The sequence below is a fragment of the Phallusia mammillata genome, chromosome 1, assembly GCF_965637545.1.
Source record: "Phallusia mammillata chromosome 1, kaPhaMamm4.hap1.1, whole genome shotgun sequence".
In the NCBI taxonomy this organism is placed as follows: domain Eukaryota; kingdom Metazoa; phylum Chordata; class Ascidiacea; order Phlebobranchia; family Ascidiidae; genus Phallusia; species Phallusia mammillata.
The window spans coordinates 26,363,937-26,383,291 of NC_137252.1; the positions used below are offsets into that span (position 1 = coordinate 26,363,937).

At 34.5% G+C, this 19,355-nt stretch overlaps 3 protein-coding genes across 3 annotated transcripts; 1 reads left to right on the top strand and 2 right to left on the bottom strand.

Moving 5' to 3' along the window:
- The first annotated feature begins 772 nt into the window (after window positions 1-772).
- LOC145237170 (nuclear pore complex protein Nup85-like) lies at window positions 773-11,601 on the top strand. Its single transcript, XM_080099940.1, has 20 exons — window positions 773-914; window positions 1,145-1,244; window positions 1,303-1,401; window positions 1,498-1,561; window positions 1,629-1,702; window positions 2,055-2,092; window positions 2,260-2,329; window positions 2,552-2,703; window positions 3,028-3,093; window positions 3,316-3,363; window positions 6,346-6,468; window positions 6,686-6,817; window positions 7,235-7,321; window positions 7,531-7,631; window positions 7,804-8,021; window positions 9,276-9,361; window positions 9,906-10,038; window positions 10,327-10,426; window positions 11,021-11,141; window positions 11,407-11,601. Exons 1-20 carry the CDS (start codon window positions 876-878, stop codon window positions 11,509-11,511), a joined length of 1,956 nt encoding a protein of 651 aa, XP_079956066.1. The 5' UTR covers window positions 773-875; the 3' UTR covers window positions 11,512-11,601.
- On the bottom strand, window positions 3,356-6,078 carry LOC145237180 (uncharacterized). Its single transcript, XM_080099951.1, has 5 exons — window positions 5,148-6,078; window positions 4,874-4,997; window positions 4,386-4,497; window positions 4,061-4,153; window positions 3,356-3,734 (listed from the first exon to the last, which is right to left on the bottom strand). Exons 1-5 carry the CDS (start codon window positions 5,279-5,281, stop codon window positions 3,532-3,534), a joined length of 666 nt encoding a protein of 221 aa, XP_079956077.1. The 5' UTR covers window positions 5,282-6,078; the 3' UTR covers window positions 3,356-3,531.
- A 1,151-nt stretch (window positions 11,602-12,752) lies between the features above and the next one.
- On the bottom strand, window positions 12,753-18,835 carry LOC145204355 (peroxisomal 2,4-dienoyl-CoA reductase [(3E)-enoyl-CoA-producing]-like). The gene is made up of 8 exons (XM_080076870.1): window positions 18,613-18,835; window positions 17,462-17,530; window positions 17,268-17,385; window positions 17,124-17,193; window positions 16,817-16,941; window positions 16,535-16,628; window positions 16,375-16,479; window positions 12,753-13,101 (listed from the first exon to the last, which is right to left on the bottom strand). Exons 1-8 carry the CDS (start codon window positions 18,786-18,788, stop codon window positions 12,893-12,895), a joined length of 966 nt encoding a protein of 321 aa, XP_079932996.1. The 5' UTR covers window positions 18,789-18,835; the 3' UTR covers window positions 12,753-12,892.
- Between the last annotated feature and the right edge of the window lie 520 nt (window positions 18,836-19,355).

Below are 19,355 nucleotides of genomic sequence, written 5' to 3' on the forward strand. Positions count from 1 at the left end.
TCTTTTCTATAAACTACAGACAAATTACTCACTTCGCGCACTTAATATTTGTGCAATAGATCTAGTCCAATCTAAAACTGACAATTGAATACAAATTAAAACGCATTTCTTTGGAGCCTGACCCCAACCCGGCATAATGCTGCAGTGTCGTTTATTAACTCTTAGCAAAACTTTTCAAAACTGTTAAAGGGATCCATCTAAAACAAATATTTATTTGTTTTATTTATTGTTTCAGACACTGATGATGCTTATAAAACCGAAATGCATTTGTTTTCACAAAACAAATAAAACACAGCGACAGAGTGGTTTTCACACCGAATTTGCTTGTCCTAAAACAAGATTGAGTAATAATATAATTGTAAAAACCCCTTCCCAGACCCTAATGGCCCTAACCGTCAGCATTTGCATTCTTTTTTTATTAAATTTTGGTAAATTGCGTCAATTACTTAAATTGAGCAAACTGTGTAGTTCGGGTGATAAGAACAGCCCCTTTTCAAATGCACAGCACAATCACATACAAACAGAAACGGGAAATAACCTACATTGTCTCGACATTGAAATCGTAATTCACTGATTAAAAATTTATATTGAAACAATAGTGCAATATAGGTGTAATTTAGCATTTTTTATTTTCATTTAAAGAGAATAAACCTAATCGATACAAGATTTTAAACATAATTTGTCTGCTAAACATAAAATGACCCACGAAAACAGGGGTAGCTTTTTGAAACTTGTGCCTTCTTTGGCTTCGTTATTTTCACAAAAAAATCAACGCGGGGTTGTGTTTTTCAAGTCAACTTAACAGAAATATAGGATTTGTTTTAAAACACCAAGTTTGGTGTTTGTATTACACACATTTTTATTTGACCAAAATCATGGACGAATTAGTCGAGTACCATAAAGTTAATGAAATGGTAAGTATCATTGTTGTATAGTTTGTTGTGATTGTCAGTTGCTAGCAGTTTTGCTTTGCGAAGGGAAACGAAAGGAAAAGGCCAAAGTATATTTTAATCTGGTAAATTTGTTTAGGACAAACACCTGAGTTAATGGCAACTTGTTCATCTTTTTTCAAATGAAATTAAATTAGGAGTGGGAATAGCCGGTGAGAACTTAAATCCTATGTTGTTTACATACTCTATTTCAGGTCATAAGAGATTCTTCGACTCGGGATTGTAATATGATAGCCTGTTGGCAGGGCGGCAACAAAATCATGACATTTGCTCCTGCTTTACCTGATAATCAGGGTAAGAGTAAAATATGCACATACTTGAAATTCATACAAATGAATAACCTTTTTTGCAGACAATTTCAGACAGACTGGTCCTGTATATCTTCATAATGTACAGCTTAACACAGATATGGAGCATCCAACATCACGAAAACTTATTAATGAATCACACAGTATGTCAAAAATTGATTTAAACTTTGCAGTTTCAAACATGAGTTGTTTACCGACTGATTCTTCTTGTATAAAGTTTTGTATTATTTCGTTTTCAGTGGTTTTTGCCAGCTTGCAACAGATGAGAAAAGAAGTTAAAGACAAATCTTTGGACAAATCATTGTAACTTTCACACATTATCATAGCAAACAGTTTTAGTTTACTTTTGAAAAATTGTCTTTTTTTTCAGATTATTAAAGTTTAGCCGCAAGTATCGGTCAATACTTCATTCCAACTTTCTTGAGATTCGCCTAAAATTGGAAGGTACGCTTGGTGGTAGTAACTATGGTGACAGTGAAAACTTATTTTGGCCCGCACCAATTATTCAGCCAAAAAACTGAAATGATGGCGAACCACTACTATTGTTTCATTGAATGTCTTGATTTAAAACTCCTGTCAAAAGGTTGTGGGTTTGTTTGAGCTTAGAGTTTTTGATAGTCATATATTTCCTTTTTAAAAAATCACCTAATTCACATTTCTAGGGGTTCTGTACATTTAAAAAAAGTCTGACCAATACAATTTATCAAAATATTCAAGAGGCACAAAATGACAGAAACACTATAATAAGCAGCTGTCTGAATTCATACCAGAAAGTAAAATTTCATCTGATTTGCAGGTGAACATGAGAACCATGAAGCTGGATTAGAACAACAGGTATATCTGCCCCATAAAATTATGTTTTTTTTTTTAAATGTAATCAACTTTGATTTGTTTTGATATTTGTTGCCTGCATAGTAAACTTACTTCAGATTTGCTGAAAAGGGGTACCAAGGGTGTTTTTAAAATCTATATGCCAAGTAAAATACTGACTCTGCTTTTAGATGAAGCTGTACAGTATGATGGAACTCATTTGGAGCTTATGTGAAATTCTTTTTGTTGAAAACCTTCCAGGTAATTGTTTTTTTGTTATTTTTAAAGAAGTGCATAAAAAATGTAAAAACGCCATCTCATCTCTGAAATTTTTTTCATTTTTGAAAAATAGAACTTTTTTATTTCTAACTGAAACAAAAATAGAAAAAATTTCTTAATTGTTCAACATGGGTAAATACGACTTGCTGAAAACAGTTTTTAAGATAGTCAGAAGCAGATGTTCAGGTCTCATTGTTTTTGTAGATGGTGCTGTTCTACTGCAGCTGGTGGAATGGTGCAAGTGGCATTTTCCACTTGCAGATGAACTCGTACAAGAATGCACGCGATCAGTTGATGAAACTCCTCCTGCAAGTCATCCAAGTTATTGGGATGCAGTGTATGCCCTAGTTTTGCAGGTTTGACAATTACTTGTGTTGGTTTCTTGTAAGCGGTGCTATTGTTTTGCTATGTTTCCTTTCACCCAGCGAAATAAAATCAACTTAAGCATACGAAAAATATTTGGATACCATTTGTGCTCTACAGTTGAATATAATATTGGTTATTTATTAGTAAGTAACGACCATAATAATGTATGTCTTCGTGGTATGTCTTTTATTACTCCTATCCTATTAGTTCCCAATATGTTTTGTATTTGTGGTACGGTGGTATCAACTGTCAATATAACATTTTTATACCCTAGCTTACTGTATCATATGCATTTAATGATTCTGGTTTTACAGGGCAGAGTATCAGAAGCTAGGGATATGTTGAAGCTCCATCCACATTACCAAACACAAGTTTATGATGTAAGCATTTATTATCTTGTTTAGTGCTCTTTACTTGTATTTCTTGAAATATTTATATTTGTGTTTTTATAGCTTAATATTTTTTTTATGTCTCTAAATCAGCCAATAAGCTGACAATCACCAGGGCGTAGCAGTTGTAACCTAAGTTCTAAAGAGTGTGTGTTAAAGATGAAATTATTCACATTTTCTAATGCCCATTAAACTAGTTTTTGTTTTTTTCAGTCATTCTCAAGCATCGATGAACTGTTGAGAAAGATGCCACTTTTTTCTGTAAGTTGAACTTTAAATACTTTATTTTGAAAACAGTTGCCACCAACAGATCCAAAAATACTTCAGTCACATTAAAACACCATGGTTTTGTCACAACTTACAAATGTACTTGAAATTACTTGCAAAGTCCTGAAACAAAGTCAGGCAAAAAAATACAACAAAACACTATCATCTAAACATATTTACAGGTGGTAGAATATATTTGTGTTTCATTTTGTAGTATTCTGGTATTCGTGTGTTGGTCTGCTTCATTCCTTCGCTTGTGCACTTTGTGTGCCAGTGACTTTTCTTTTTACAAGATTTGTTATATCCGATGGGAACTTGGGTTACAACTTGGTTGTCAATCATTATTTGGTTGTATGCCGGTTGTTCTGTAAAACACAATTATAATTTGTATGCTTTTTTGTAGTTAAACAGGTTTTTTCCATTCACTTTGGGCAGCAAAAACTTTACTTTGAAGTGCAATTCTTAGGGTATATCACATGGGATATTTTGTTACAAAATCAATTGAAATTATTAAAATGAATTATTAAACTTTGGGTTTTGGGTTATATCGTGCCATTTAAACACATTAATTTGCAGGGTTTATTGAAATAGAAATAACAGTACTTTCCCAGCTTGATAAATTGTATTTTGTTGGTGCTTAGTACTGATTTACTAATTATTTTCCGTTTCTTCATTTGGAATTTTTTTATACCTGTACTTCTTGAGCTATCCATCACTGATGAATTATCATCTGTGGAATCCTGTTCAAACTTTGTTGTTTCACTATCCCTTATTGAGGCTTTCTCTTGAAAAACACACACATAACATTAAAAAATAAAGGAAATTTTCAGTTAAATTGTGTTGACGTTTGAATTCAATTGTTTTAAATGTGTCAACTTTAAAAAAATACTAATACTAGGTCAAAAATGAAATATAAACATGTTTATCATTACAAATTGTTTTTAAAACATTTAAAAATTTATTGTAACAGATCAAAAATATTTAGTCTCTTTTTTATGTTACAACTTTCTACAAACCTTCTTTGGTTTCATGTTTTCGCTGCTTGCCCAAAAAGTCTTTCATCAACTTTGGTCTTTCTCCAATGCTCACTCCATACAAGAAGTAAAAGTCTGGTGCAATATCCTCATCCTAAAAATATCAATTCTGAACTTACTTTAATGCTTGTGGTGGACATTGTATTGATTATTTGCATTTTTATTTACCCCAAATGTTAAAATGTAAATATAGGTTTTGTTATTGTCATTATTATTTTGTTAATCTTTTCTTTCTCTAAAGTTACACAGATGATAGATAAACAAAAAATTGTGCATTATCCACCTTTTTGTTACCCATGAGACTCCCCATAGTTGTAAAAATATGTAAAAACTATCATGGGATTATCTATTGTAAATAGTGTTTGGAAAAACACCCTTTTACTGTGTAAACAAAATCCTTAAGTAACAATTAGAATGTAAGCAGTTTATTAGGAATTTTTATTCTAAAATGTCACCAAACTTGTTTTCACCTCTTCAGTTTTTGTTGCAAGCAATTTATCATACTTTGTCAAATCAGCTTTCCCTGATGTTGTTTGTATGTTTTGTTTCCATGTTTGTGTGCTTTCCCACTTTCTATCTCTTCCTCTCACTGCTCTGAAAATGCACCAAAATTTAAAGAATAAAATTTCGAAGGGGATATTAGGACAAAGGCAAGTTTTGGAATGATTGTAGTTTTTGTCATAAATTTTTGTCAAAATTTACAAAATCATTTTAAACTATTAATTTATCACATCACCACTTTACCTTTGTTGTTCAGTGGAAATTGCTTTGACAACCTTGTGTAACCGATTTGATTCAACAAAATTTACTCTCAGTGCATTCTGATAATGCAGAGAATCCAACAAGGAAGCAGCTTTGTTCTTCTTTTTCATTCCCATGACTTTAAGTAATATTCAAAACTAACTGTAGTGTAATAATAGTATTACCTGATTCGGTACAAAAAAGACTAATTTTATAAAAACCTTTTTCTGTAATTGTGTACAAACACTCAAGATTCTGTTTGCCTATTTTACACTTTGAGGCATTTGAACTGAAAAGTGTTTTATATGCTTTAGTTCACTTTGCATGGTCTCTGTAACTCTGAAATTTTTGTTTACAGACAATAATTATACAAAATCTACTGGTAATACTTACTACATTACTTTCCTCTGACTTTTGTATTCTAACTTATTCTAATATCACATAAAATGAGCAAATTGTCTCCAACTTCAAGACACTTCGCTTCTTTTACTCAAAGCTACCTCAATACATACAAAGCTTCAATCAATTCCACTTTCTGATACACAGTATATTTACCAGTCAATTCTGAAAGCTTTGCCAATGTTGATTCACAAGTCCACACAAAATTGTTTACACAAACTTCTGTGGTTGCAGAGCTCTCGACACAAGTAAGCTTTCCATTCAGTGTGTGTCAGGTATTCCATAGCGTACTTCCAACAAAAGGGGTCAAGTTTCTATTCTGTGTTTTTGTCCCACACAATAACAACACATCCCATTGTGTCAGCCTTTTTGCAGACAAACACTGTAAGCAGATACTGATCTTTAATGTTTAAACACTAAATCCCTGTGTTTTCATATCTGGGTGTTGATGCCACATTCTCCATAGTTTTATATTCAGCAGATTTTTTAACTTTCGGCTACTCCATTTGCCAAAATCAATTCTTAGTAGGCATTTTATTTTTTTATGAAAATAAATTGAAAAACATATTTTACAATGATGATAGTTAATTAACTGCTGAAAGTGCACACTATTCCTATAAGGTCTCATCAGTATAGTTGGTGACAAGAGATAGGCTGTATTGGCTAGTGTAGCCATACAACTACATGACAGTTTGCTGGAATTCACAGGCTGAAAAGCTGATTCATTTTCAAAATTTCTTTCACTCTTTGCGTTGTTTTTTTCCGTAGAGTTTGCAGAAAACTTATTTATAGTTTTTTTTAGTTTTACCAAGGCCAGTCTACGGCTGAGTTTGAAATGAAATGGAGACATTGGCAGGATGAATGTTTAAAGCGATTACATGATGGTGACTTTGACACTGTAATTGAATTAAAGACAATTTGTAAGGTAAGTATGCAACAAGAAGCGCCTGTGCCATTTGTACTTAATTTGGAAAACTGCTTTAGCACCTCCTTGTTATAAGCAAAACAATAAAAACTTTCACTTATGTGTAAAATCTGTATTATTTATTCCCATTTTTGTTGGGTTTGTCATTTGTTTAGCAACACAACAGTTTGAATAGAAAAATTCATTTAACAATTTAATACTTCGATGTTGTTTTTAGATTTTGTGTGGCGATGAAGAAGTTTTTCATCAACTCTCAGAACTAAGTGGAAGTTGGTATCGAATCCTCATCACTTACCTCTTGTACACAAACCCAACAATAAACTTGTATGACCTGCATTATCACAGCAAGGTAATATCCATCATTTGGCAACTAAGTTAAGTTGCGCATTTCTTTAAATTAAATAAACAACAGCCAAATCCTACAAAATCAACAAACTATGGAAAAAATGTCTAAAAATAATTAAATGATATGGCCTAAAAGATATGTAAAGTAATATACTTGTTATAAAATAATTGGCAAATGCTTACGTCATTATTAACAAATATACAATTCAAAACCCAGTGTATAAACCCTAGGCAATTAACAGACATTGAATATAGAAACACCCAACTCTGTGTTTCTTTACAAAACAGGTCCATGTGTAGGGTTATAAAACAAATCGCGTGTGACCAATGAAAACTAGACAAATATTTTTTGTTTTATTTTTTATTTGTGTTTTAGTTTTGTGGAATTTACAATAAGTGACATAAATGGGTTTTATTTCAGTTGTGCATTGACATGTATGGAGGCCACACAGAACTCAGTGCTTTGGATAATATTTTACTTGCTGCTTTCAAGTTTGATGTTTCACAGGTTGGCAAAACACATTCAGGTTGAAGTTATTTGTGCAAAATAGTGTGATAGTGCTTGTATTTTTGTGTCTACATACAAATTGTCGAAGTTAACAGAACACAATTAATATTCAAATAACTGGCTGAATTGAAATGGGTAACAAACTCAAATTTAAAACAATTTTAAGTGTTATGTATGCCAATATAGTTATTAACAATAGTATTTTTCAGGTTATTCGGGAGTGCTGTATTCATTTAAGTAACTGGTGGCTTCCAACTCATCTTACAGACTTGATTTACTATTCTGAGTTAATTCCAAACTATTCATCGGAGTAAGTTCATTATTATAGAATGATTAGCCTAAGTGTCTTTACACATTTCTTACCAATTAGAAAATAATAATTTTGCACAGACCACGAAGAATGAAAACTGTACTTTTAACTGTTTTTAATTTTCATTTCCTTAACATTTACTTTTACCAAATTTTTGTTCAACTTTTTTTAGAAACAGTTCAGATTTGCGGGACTTTCTACTTGTGCAATATGCAAATGCTATGAGCGGCGTGGAAAGTTTATGGGATGTTGTGGCAAGTTACTTGGCTTCTTGTTCTACTGAATCCAACCATTACCTGGCGTTGTACGTTCAACGAATCCCGCTTTCATCAGAAAAGAAGGTTGCCAAACTTTTGCGTTTGTGTGAAAAACATCAACTGACCACTGAAGGTAAGAAAAATATCTCAATGTTCATGCATTTGAAAATTATGAAAAAAATATTGATTTTACTCAAATTGTTTTTGTTTTTTTTCTTTTGTTTTCTTCCCAAAGTTTGTCCGACTCGTTTTTCCATCAAATGTTTGATGGATTTGGCTGAAATTTACACAGATGGTAGATATAGTTATGTAGATGTGCATCCCACTTTGTTTTTGTTGATAACCCCAGTATTTACCCCGCTAGCCCCCTAAAATGGGTGTTTTTACCCAAATTTGTCCGACTCGTTTTTTGTTAAATGTTTGATGGATTTGGCTGAAATTTACACAGATGGTAGATATATTCATGTAGATGTGCATCCCACTTTGTTTTTGTTGATAACCCCAGTATTTACCCCGCTAGTCCCCTAAAATGGGTGAGTTTTTGAACAGTGTCAGAATTGGCTGAAATTTGGATTTCTTGTATAGTATGCCATTTATAGGTGTCGGTTGTTGTGTTCAACCCTGTACTCCTAACATTTACCCCACAAGCCCCTAAAGTGTAAAACGTATTTGTATGTTACTGGGCACCACAAACGAAAGATTTCTTTGGCGCAATAGTGTTACAAGGGCAACCAGTTGTATGTTGCTCGTTGGTGGGTTGCTTGGTGGACGTTTTTGTGCCATGGCAGTTAGGGGCTTGTTAACAGCCCATATGACGTCAGAAACATTAATGGTTGTTGCTTAAAACACCTCTAGTGGTCGAAATTTTAAACATTGGCGGATTGGGCTGAAATTTTGCAGTACTATTGATTGAGTCATTTTGGTTTTTATACATTTTTGAGTTTGTGTGTCAAACCCAATTAGTTACCCCACTAGCCCCCTAAAATAGGTCAGTTTTTTAAAACATTAAATAGGACATACTTCAAACAATATCTGGGGTGAATCTAATTTTATAGTTTGTATTCTACATAGTATTATTATTTAAGCCGATCACTGTGTTTTACCTTACAACAGCCGACTTTCTCATGGTTATCTCTTGAATTGCATTATTTTCAACTTTGCATGTGTGGGGACCCATGAGTTTTTGCCTGCAGAAACGACTAAGGTTATAAAAGACGATGGCTAATATGGAACCCAATACAAAATAAGCATAGAAAATATATTTATGTTTTAAAATAGGTTATAGTGTAAATGCAACAACAAAATGTGCTAAGCCACACTTCTAATTGTTATTTGAATGGTAATGAATGAGTTTATTTCTGTGCAATAAGTTAACTTTGTATTTTAGCACAGAGTATCTGCAAGCAAATGGCAATGAAAGCACTCACTAACAAAAGACTGGGAAACGCACTTTTGTGGTGTATTAAATCAAACGTAAGTAAATATATATAAATATGACTATCTTTGCTTATCATGTTTTTATTTATGTGTTTGTTTGTTTTTTGCTCGAGTTTGAAATCTTCACCGTTGCGATTACAAAAGTCAGAGTGGCGACATTATTGCAGTTATCTTTTTTTGTGGAAAAGCCGTTTATGATCTGTCTCTTAAACACATGAAGCAGTGGTGGGTTAGAATCTTTAAGCTTGGGGGAAAAAGAACAATTACTGTGCTTTTTTGTAGTTCCTTTTCCGAATTTTCCGACTGCAAAACACGGATATATCATATACAATCGCTTTTCAAACGCGATTTCTCAGCAAACTTATTGCGGCCCTAATTAAGTGCTGTAAATTTTTTTACTAGTTTTCAACTCAAGCAACTGTCAAAAACTAAGTTGTCAGGAAGCCTACTTTCCCCTCTAACTAAGCGTAACACGTGTTTTGCTCTTCAAGCCTTCGGTTTCATAATATCGTTGGTATTTATCATGAGACGCTTACTGTTACCCTAAACAAATTTTGTGTTTTTTGGAAATTGTTTTTAGGACTCTTCATTTGCAATGTACATCGCTGATCAGATGCTTACTGAATACGCACAAACCGGAACATTCTCGAACATTGACGTCATCGACTATCTCGGCCCAACTATCCTAATGTCCGAAAGACTGACTTTCTTAGGTAAGTTGACATTAAAACTTTTGCACCAAAAAGAAATAAAAAGCGAAATTTCCAAAGAGGTAGCGTACAAAGAAGCCATCGTGTAACAGTGATTCTTAAACTGTGTGCCGTGTAAGAGTTCCAAGTGTTTTGCGAAATATTCCCTATTTAAAAGTACAAACGAACATGTGACTGAGTGTATTAAACTACAATAGCAGTTTTGTTCTTATTTGAGCTGCTCCTCGATTCCATGGCTTACGTACCTTAGGTCTTCAACTGTTTGCCTATGTTTATGTGTGGTGTAAACAGGAAAATATCGAGATTTCCACAGACTGCATGGAGAGGAAAAATTCGAAGAGGCTGGACGCTTGCTTCTTAATCTCCTTGTGTCGCGAATCGCACCAATGGAGTAAGTGGTTTCTTGTACTAAGCTGTAAATTCAAGTGTATGCCACCAGAGTGGGGCCTAAACTGGAAGGTTTAGTTTCTGTCGATCACATAGAATCTCGTGTTAATCCTTCGACTGTGTGGTAGGACCACCCACATACACATGGCGCAGCAATCAATCATTCGCTTTATTTGAATTCCTTTTAACGACCTCGCCCGATCATCAATGAGTGCAAACTACGGAGTATTGTGCCACTGTTTGGCTAATGTTTACATGTTACTTGCTTAAATTGTGATCAATGGCGTAAAAATACGAAATATATCAAAAACTAGGAAGAAAATATTGCTTGTTATAATTTTTGGTGGGTTTAAATGGAGTCCAGACTTGCATCATTAAAGTAGACAGTAGCATGCAATTTTTTTTATACTTTGCATGTTTAATCGAACTTTTTCTCACAAATTGCAATTTTCACTCTAAAAATGTCTAGGATTTGACTCTTTTGAAAAACGCCACACGGGCATTGGAATTTCCAAACATAATGCTTTTAGTTTTTTTCTTTGGCATCTGGGGTGTTATATATGACGATTTCTAATTATATTTGTTGTAATATCTTTAGGTTGTGGCTATCGTTGCTGATGGACGCTTTGCCCTTGCTCGATAAAGACAAAATCATTTACGGCGTCGAAGAAACATCTTCTTTACTTGCCTGCCTCAACACTCTGGATCAACAAGACAAGGTTCTAAAATGTTAACATAATATTTTTTAATTTTTTTTAAGTCCGATAGTAAATAAACTGTAGTTGAATGAGGTGATATGTAGATTAAGCAATTAAGAGCGCTGGTCTTAAGTTAATGCCCATTGTTTGAACTTTCGATTTTTAAGCGGTTAAAAACTAAAGATGTTAAAAAAATTTTAAAGCAAATTCGGCCGAGAACTGAGCAGTTACTATTTATGGTTGTTCAATTTTGCAATCGTCAACCTATTGATGTTTTTGTTCGCAGCTGTTTTCAAAATTGAGTGAATCAGAAAAACGAAATCACCTTCAGAGGATTAAACATTTGCGACTTTCCTTAACCAACAATCTTGCTCGGGCTATTGTATCTTAAAACCCTTTTTCACCATTTCCACTTTGGATGTTTAACTTTTTTGTGTTCCTGCAAATTCGCATTTATGTAATAAACTTTTGTGCTGCCAGAGTCGTGTCTAAATTGTTCACATGCATTTGGACTTCACTTTGTGATATCAATCTAAAATATGGTAACAATCATTTCTTTGTATTAGACGTGTTAATTGCTTGTTACCGTACATTCAAACATATTCTCAAAGCTTGGCAGTACGTGACCCTCCAAACATGCGTTATAGTGCGTTATATCGCATGTTGTTACATGTTACCAACCTAAACATGTATATTGAAAAATAGCATTACTAACACAGAAACAACAGCGCTGTTTTGTTTCTTAATAAGTTACAAAACAGAAAGTTTCATGGGATCTGGTCCGAGTATTTTTAGCTTTCATGGCGCAAAAAATCGCCGAATAGCCTTTAATTCATGCTGATAAGTTGTAAACTTTTGAGTAAATTAGGTAAAGAAATGTGAAAACTAATGTAGGCTAGATTAGGCTGCAAGACGCTAAAATTCCGGACATTGGGAGTGTTTAAAAATTATTTCCGGACACAGATTTTACGCCAAAATTCCGCACATGTCCGGGAACTTCCGGACGTCTGTTAACCTCTTACAAAATAATACTGTAAAAGTAGCAAATCGTCAGTACACGGACCAATTATATGCCCAGGGTTGCCATCGACTTAAAACCAAAAATACGGACAACCGAAAAATTAAATTTCCGTGCGAAACGAAACAAACGTTTTTGAACAAATCATTGCATTTATACGAGTCATGACATATCGTTTGCAATATTTTGGCCAGAAACAATCTGTTCCAGCAACTCGTTGTTCGTAGAAAATACTTTGTGCATCTCACAACAGGCCAGGTCTAGGTTCACTTCTACTTGTAGCAGGAATTTGACTATAGTAATTGTTAAAAATAAGACAAAATAAGGACTACAGTTAAAAATAAGGACATTTCTTAGAAATAAGAACAATGAACTTTTCTAAGACATAGCCCTTCAAAATAAGGACAAATCTTAGAAATAAAGACGGTATGGCAACCCTGTATATGCCGTTTAATTATAAAACCGGGTGTTGAAGAGAGACTTCGTACATTCCTAACGTCTTCTGAAGACGTGTTTTTTGTTTCGTGACCCATAGATTTTCGAAAAGAAAATTGCATGTAACCATATATATATTCTGATCTTTTACTTAGTCTTACAATACTGACACGCGCACATGAAATTTCACAGTTCCCAGCGGGTAGTTTTGGAACATGGTGATATTGGTTTATTGCATCATCGTATGAGAAAAATTAGCAACTGCAAAGTTTGCGAAAATTGGAATACTGTAGTGTAATTAACGATTATTTTTTTGCTACTAGAGTCCACTTTTCATTACATCACTCATTTGCGTCCCATTATATTGTGTCATCCAACTGCCTCCGTCCACTAACAGCACTGTCCCAGTTACGTATGATGCTGCGTCACTCGCCAAGTACAGAGCCGAGTCGGCAATTTCTGCTTTATATCCCCATCTTCCAAGAGGGATGCCTTTCTGCATTTGATCGGCCAGTGGACTTTTACCACCTATTGACAAAAATGAAAGAAAATTCATTTTCATCCCTACAGCCTGTGGACAATTAGCTGATTTAGGTTTTGTGGTTCAATTGGTTAATAAAACAAAAGTTTTTGCTTTCTCAACTGTGCCCTTGATCAGCACGAAATTTGGTTTGCAAACTTGTAAGTAACGCTTCTTGGAGTAAGAAATGCATGCAAAAGCACCCAATTTCTTTGGCGGCCAAAGGTTACGACAAATTTAATAACCAATAAACGAAGCAAAGAATTGCTGCTTCATATTTGTCATGATGAAATTGTGAACTTATGCGACAAAAATGTAATTTTGTTGTCACCAACACTGAAAAATTGATGTTGTAACGGCATTCTTCATAGTACAGTGATTATATCAAACAAAATGTGGATGACAAACTCATTTTATATAGTGTTGTTGCCAGGCATAATTCATAAACTATTATCAACTGGCAATTATATTTGACTCATTCGACGTTTCGGGGCATTTTCATGCTGTTCGTTACCAAAAAGCAGTGTCACTCTCACTCGTCACATAAGGAAACTGTGTTCTGTTTTCTAAAATTGTGCCAGAAACCAAAAAAATTAAAGGAATGCAGATTTACTGCCCAGAAACAAGGCTTTGAAAACTAAAAAAATTATATCTTGTTTCAAAACAAACGTTTCTTTTAATTTCTTGTCATCTGCACCTAAACGATTTACCAGTCTTCTTAACTATTAGGTTACCTGTTATTTTCGTGATAAGTGAGCCTATTCTTGAAGTGTGTGTGCCTATGTATGTTATGCACGACCCGGGGTTGACCTGTATTAACCTTCGGGTCGTGCGGCAGTCGAACTGTCAGCAACCTCTTAATGGCATTTTTCGTGCCGTTTTGGTGACCCGATATTCAACGAATGGTTATAAAATAACTTTTTTCGCTAAAAAGACTAATAAAATATAGAGAGACATGTAGTTTATTTCTGTCTCGGAAAACACACGTACAAGTATTTAGTGTCAAACTTTAGTTGACCGCAGAGAACCAACATTAATATTAATTAAAAGGGGTTGGAGTGACCCTTTGAATCGTGATATAACATATTTATGTAGGTCGCCACTACAAAAATACAACTTTTATAAGGTGAAAGGGTTGTCTCGCAGACAATCCCTTATGTATGAAGCAGAAAATATCGCTGTGCATTGTACTAGGACCTTTCAATTATCACACCCTGAGGTGTTAGTAGCATTTTGGACGGAAAGGTCAGCGTTTAAATTCGGAATTGAGGCTAGACGGTTGTGGACCATGTCAACTATTTTAGTTTTTGACGACCCAACAGCAGTTTCCTAACTTCCACTGGTGCGTATTTAAGAACATTTGGGTTTGTATTTCTCTGCTAAAGTTTGGAACATAAAAAATATATTATGTATTGTGAGTAAAAAAGGAAAACGGCTAAGCGGGTGACTTCGAACAATAATCACAAAACGCTTATGGATACCTTGCATTGCACCAATCAACTAGAAGAGTGGCTTTCTGATATACTTCCATTTTATATATTCTATACGATATTTACCAATTTACTATACACATCATTTGATCTACACATATGATTGTTTTTGTAAACAAAAACTAATGGGTCCCCACACGCATGTTTGTGCGGATTTACGGTAAACAAATGTTGCGGTGATTTTTACATTCTTAAGGACAAATTTTTAGAAAGCATTAACCCAACAATAAAAAAAATTGTTCGTATTCTTTTTGCACTATTCATGTAATTACAAAAACATTAAAAAAACGTAACAAAGACTTAAATCTAATCTCTTGCTTTAACCCAGATATAGTCCTCCAAGGTCGGGCAATTTTTTTTAGAAAGCTGTAACAGTTGTGTTACAGACACTTTAAATTAAAAAGCAATTTGCTACAAGTGTATACATAACAAATTGTTTTTCATTTAACTTTGTTTCGCAAAATGAGTACCATTGACCTGTAGTAACCTCTCAGGGTGCACACGCCAAACGACTGTTTGACCTTTTGACACCGTTTTCAATAGCACGCCGTCATTCGTGTTCAACAATACTGTTAAGCCTAATTTATACATGCCTTGAGTATTGACTCCTAAATTGATTGTTAAAAAAACGCTACGTTATGAAGAAAGTTCTGAGCTGTGTTTGTAATACCGACTAGTTGACCTTAAGTAACCCGTGATCATGCGGCGGCCAACCTGACAGCGAGCATTTAAAAAAACATTTATTTGGCAAAAAAGTCAAGTTAATTTTTTCATCTTAACTTTTATTAACAAAGTTTTTCTTGACATATACAAAACCGAAGCACGGTTATTAGGCTTAAATCACGTCATAGGTGTAAAACCTTCGCCAAAACTAAAAATGTGAGTGATAACTTAATAAAACGACATAGCATTGCTGTGCAAAACAGCTGATTTCTAATCACTGAAACGATGTCTCGTAAAACGTCTGTCCGACGTCAAGCTGAGCCCTCCCGCTATCGTAAACCAGTGAGTTATTCTCTTGGTACTTCTGCCTACAGTGTCTTTCTTGACCAAACGAGCGTTAGACACATTTACGTTTCGGGGGCCTGTGGGTGAATCTCTGGGTCATACGGGGTCAAAATTCACATGGACCATCTTTAGACCAATATCTGTAATGTGTATAAAATTGAAAAAGTTTGAACCATTCTTTCTTGACCAAAACGTGGGAACAATAGCCGCGCTAAAAATTTCACGTTTTGGGGTGCTGTGGGTGAACCGAGGGATCAAACGGGGTCAAAATTCACATGGACCATCTTTAGACCAATACCTATTATGTGTGTCAATTTGAAAAAGTTTGAACCATTCTTTCTTGACCAAAACGTGGGAACAAATCCACGCTAAAAATTTCACGTTTTGGGGGGCTGTGGGTGAACCGAGGGTTCAAACGGGGTCAAAATTTACATGGACCATCTTTAGACCAATATCTGTACTATGTGTAAATTTGAAAAAGTTTGAACCATTCTTTCTTGACCAAAACGTGGGAACAAATTTGCGTTAGAAAGAAAAAAAGAAAAAAGAAAAAAAGAAAAAAACAAAACAAAATATAGACAAAAACAATATGTGTCCCCTTCAGGGAAGGGGACCCATAATAATATACCATTTTTCAATATATTTACAAACTTGTAAGGCTCTTTCTTGACAAAAAGGAGTGAAAACAACATGTATGAATGAGGCCAATAATGAAGGATTAATTAAAGAAAGAAAAAGAAATGTGTGAACAGTATAATTTAATCTTTTACACATTGCACTTACCCAGTCTACGCATGCCTTCTGTACCTCCAATGGGCCCTGGGGCAATTCCATTGACTCGAATGTTCTTTTCACCCCATTCCACTGCCATATGCTTGATCATTGCATCTTTAATACAATTCGTTAGGTATGGACAAATGACAAAATACAACTTATTTCCTACCTATGGCTGCTTTGGCACTCCCTGCATGAAGCTGCATGGCAGAACCTCGGTATGCCAAAGTTGCAGTGATGTTGATGACATTTCCTCCATGTTCCTGTTGTTGATTTATTTACATGTTATTTGCTTTGACAATTTTAACCCAATGAGTAATAAATTTCAGCTGCCATTTTCAAAAACTACAAAGTTATTTTTTTTGTGAAGTTTATATCCCATTAAGAAAGCATGGATCTAATAAATGATAAGCTGTAGTATATCACACTGTTTCTATCATTCTAAATTTACCTTGAAATATTTGTCAAAAACTGCTTTGGTTACATTGAAGGTGCCAACAGTGTCGATATCAATCACAGTTTTGAAAGCGTTATAGGACAATCCTTCAATCGGGGACAAAAAGTTTCCAGCAGCATCTGTAAGTAATAATAGTTTGGGATTTAAATCAAGGACCCAAACCACTTCAACTCAGTAATTAAAAAGTGCACCTTGATTTAGAAAAAAAACCTTGATTTAGTAGGAAATTGTTTTTTTGTACAATCCATAAAAACTTTGTACTTGTACGAATAAAAAGAGCTTTGAAGCGGATTGAACTTACTATTTACAAGGATGTCAATTTTTCCATAATGTGATAAAATATCATTTACTGTCTTTTCCACCGTCTCTGGCTGCACAAAAACAATCCAATGTGTAAATCAATCAAGAAACTCTTTTTTTAATGACAACATTAAACATCACACACCTGTCTGACATCAACTTGAAATGCTGCACATTCACCACCCGTTCCAGATTCCAATTTCTTTGCAGCCTCTTGTACTCTTTCAATTTTTCTACTGGCAATTGCTGTTTTGCAACCATGTCTATCAAGCACAAAAAAGTGTGTAAGTTATTTTCTTGTTTTAAGCATTAAGATTACATTCTGTTTCAGCAGTATACCTCATTAAAACTTCAGTAATTCGAAACCCAATGCCAGATCCACCTCCAGTGATAAAAGCAACCTTATCTCTGCAAAGGAAAAAGCAATGACAGCTTATGGAAATAATTTTACTTGTGGAAGAGATTTAACAATTTTAAGTCTGTCAAACTGCCAGTACAATAGTAGCATAGAAGAAAACATAGTGAAAAGGTGTTTAGCTGTGTAAACATTTGGTGGGTCAACATTGGTGCCTATGCAATGGGCCAGTGAACAATGACTTGCAATTTATATGTTGGCAAAGCTTCACAATTTGGGCATATATTATTTCAATTGTTAGAAAGACAATAACCCTTTTGGCTGCATTTCTTTCTCTACATAAGTTTGTAATCCTTTTTCAACCCTAATCAGCAACCAATTTAAGAAGCTATGGTTACAAATTAGTCAGGTACACAAATTAAAAAATTACAAATGTACAAGAGACTTGTAAATTGACATGCAGCTGAGTCATTGTGCATAATTTTGTTTGTCCTGCTGTGGGAAAAAATTCTCAACACAATGGCCCATTGAAATAGCAAATATATTGCTACAAACGAGAAACTATGTAGCAAAAACATTTAACTAAAACACAATTTTGCCATGTTGTATATCAGGGGCGTGCAACTGTTTATCGCAGTGGGCCACAACTTACAGTTTTAATGATGCTGGGGGCCAGACAATAAAGCAACACATATCTTTTTAAACAGCTTATTTAATAGCAGAGCGCACACAATCAAGTTACTGTTTGATCAATGGGAGATATCTGCTAACCTTTTCGTAGAATAAATGTCAATATATTTACTGCACCTATAAATCATGTTAATAAATCATTGCTAGAAAGGCAGTTCTGTCATAATGCACACTATGATGCATCAATGGGAATATGTCGTCACAGTGGATAAAACCTCATCACGGTGTGACGTTTTATAAAGTCAAAAATACCAGTGATGGTGTACAAATAGCAACATTCCATGCTCTAGCAGTAAAAAGTATTCATAATTATAGAGTACTTTGAAGTCTGCGCGGGCCACGAAAATAGGTGTCGCGGGCCGGACACTGGCCCGCGGGCCGTATGTTGCACGCCCCTGTTGTATATGAACAGTTCAACTGCAAGCAAGAAATCAAATGCACTTACTTGAGCAAATCTGGTTTAAAAACGTAATTGTAGCTGGACATGCATTCATCGCCGTCGACTTCGTTTCCAGAATTTCTGCTAAAAGCCATTGTTCTTTCGGGTTGTATTCGAATTTTCACTGCAACGACACCGCGAATCGGAGTAAGCACCTTTGACGCGAAACGAACAGCGAACATGATTCGCAGAGGCAGACAGATCAGACCAAATCCCTGTTAACGACGCATGACTTTCTTGTTTACAAATCATGAAGCGTGACATCTTTTTTTCCTTTCGTTCTCAACTTTTTTGTTGAGTAATCACAAATTTCGAAACATTCAATCTGCATAAGCTATCGGATACTTGTGTTACTACGGTATTCAAGAATCGGTTACGTGTCTAGTGCAAAAATGTGATAATATGCCTATTTTTTTTACATACGACAATCGTTATTTGTTGCGCTTTAAAACTTCGGTTCTGCTCATAATTTTTGTCCATTCAAACAATATTTTACTTCTGATACAGAATCAGAAACGACTGTGAAAATGTAACGATTCAGAATACGCTAAACGTGACGAGACGAATCTAAATAACACACAACACTGAAATGAATAATGTTTTGCCACAATGATTGAACAATGTTTTATTCCTATTCCAATGATCAGAACCATTAACTAATGTTTTGTTGGAATTCTGGTCATATTTACATGGAACAAAATATCGGATAAGTATCACGCTACAGCGACTAACGTAACAGCTTGAAATAG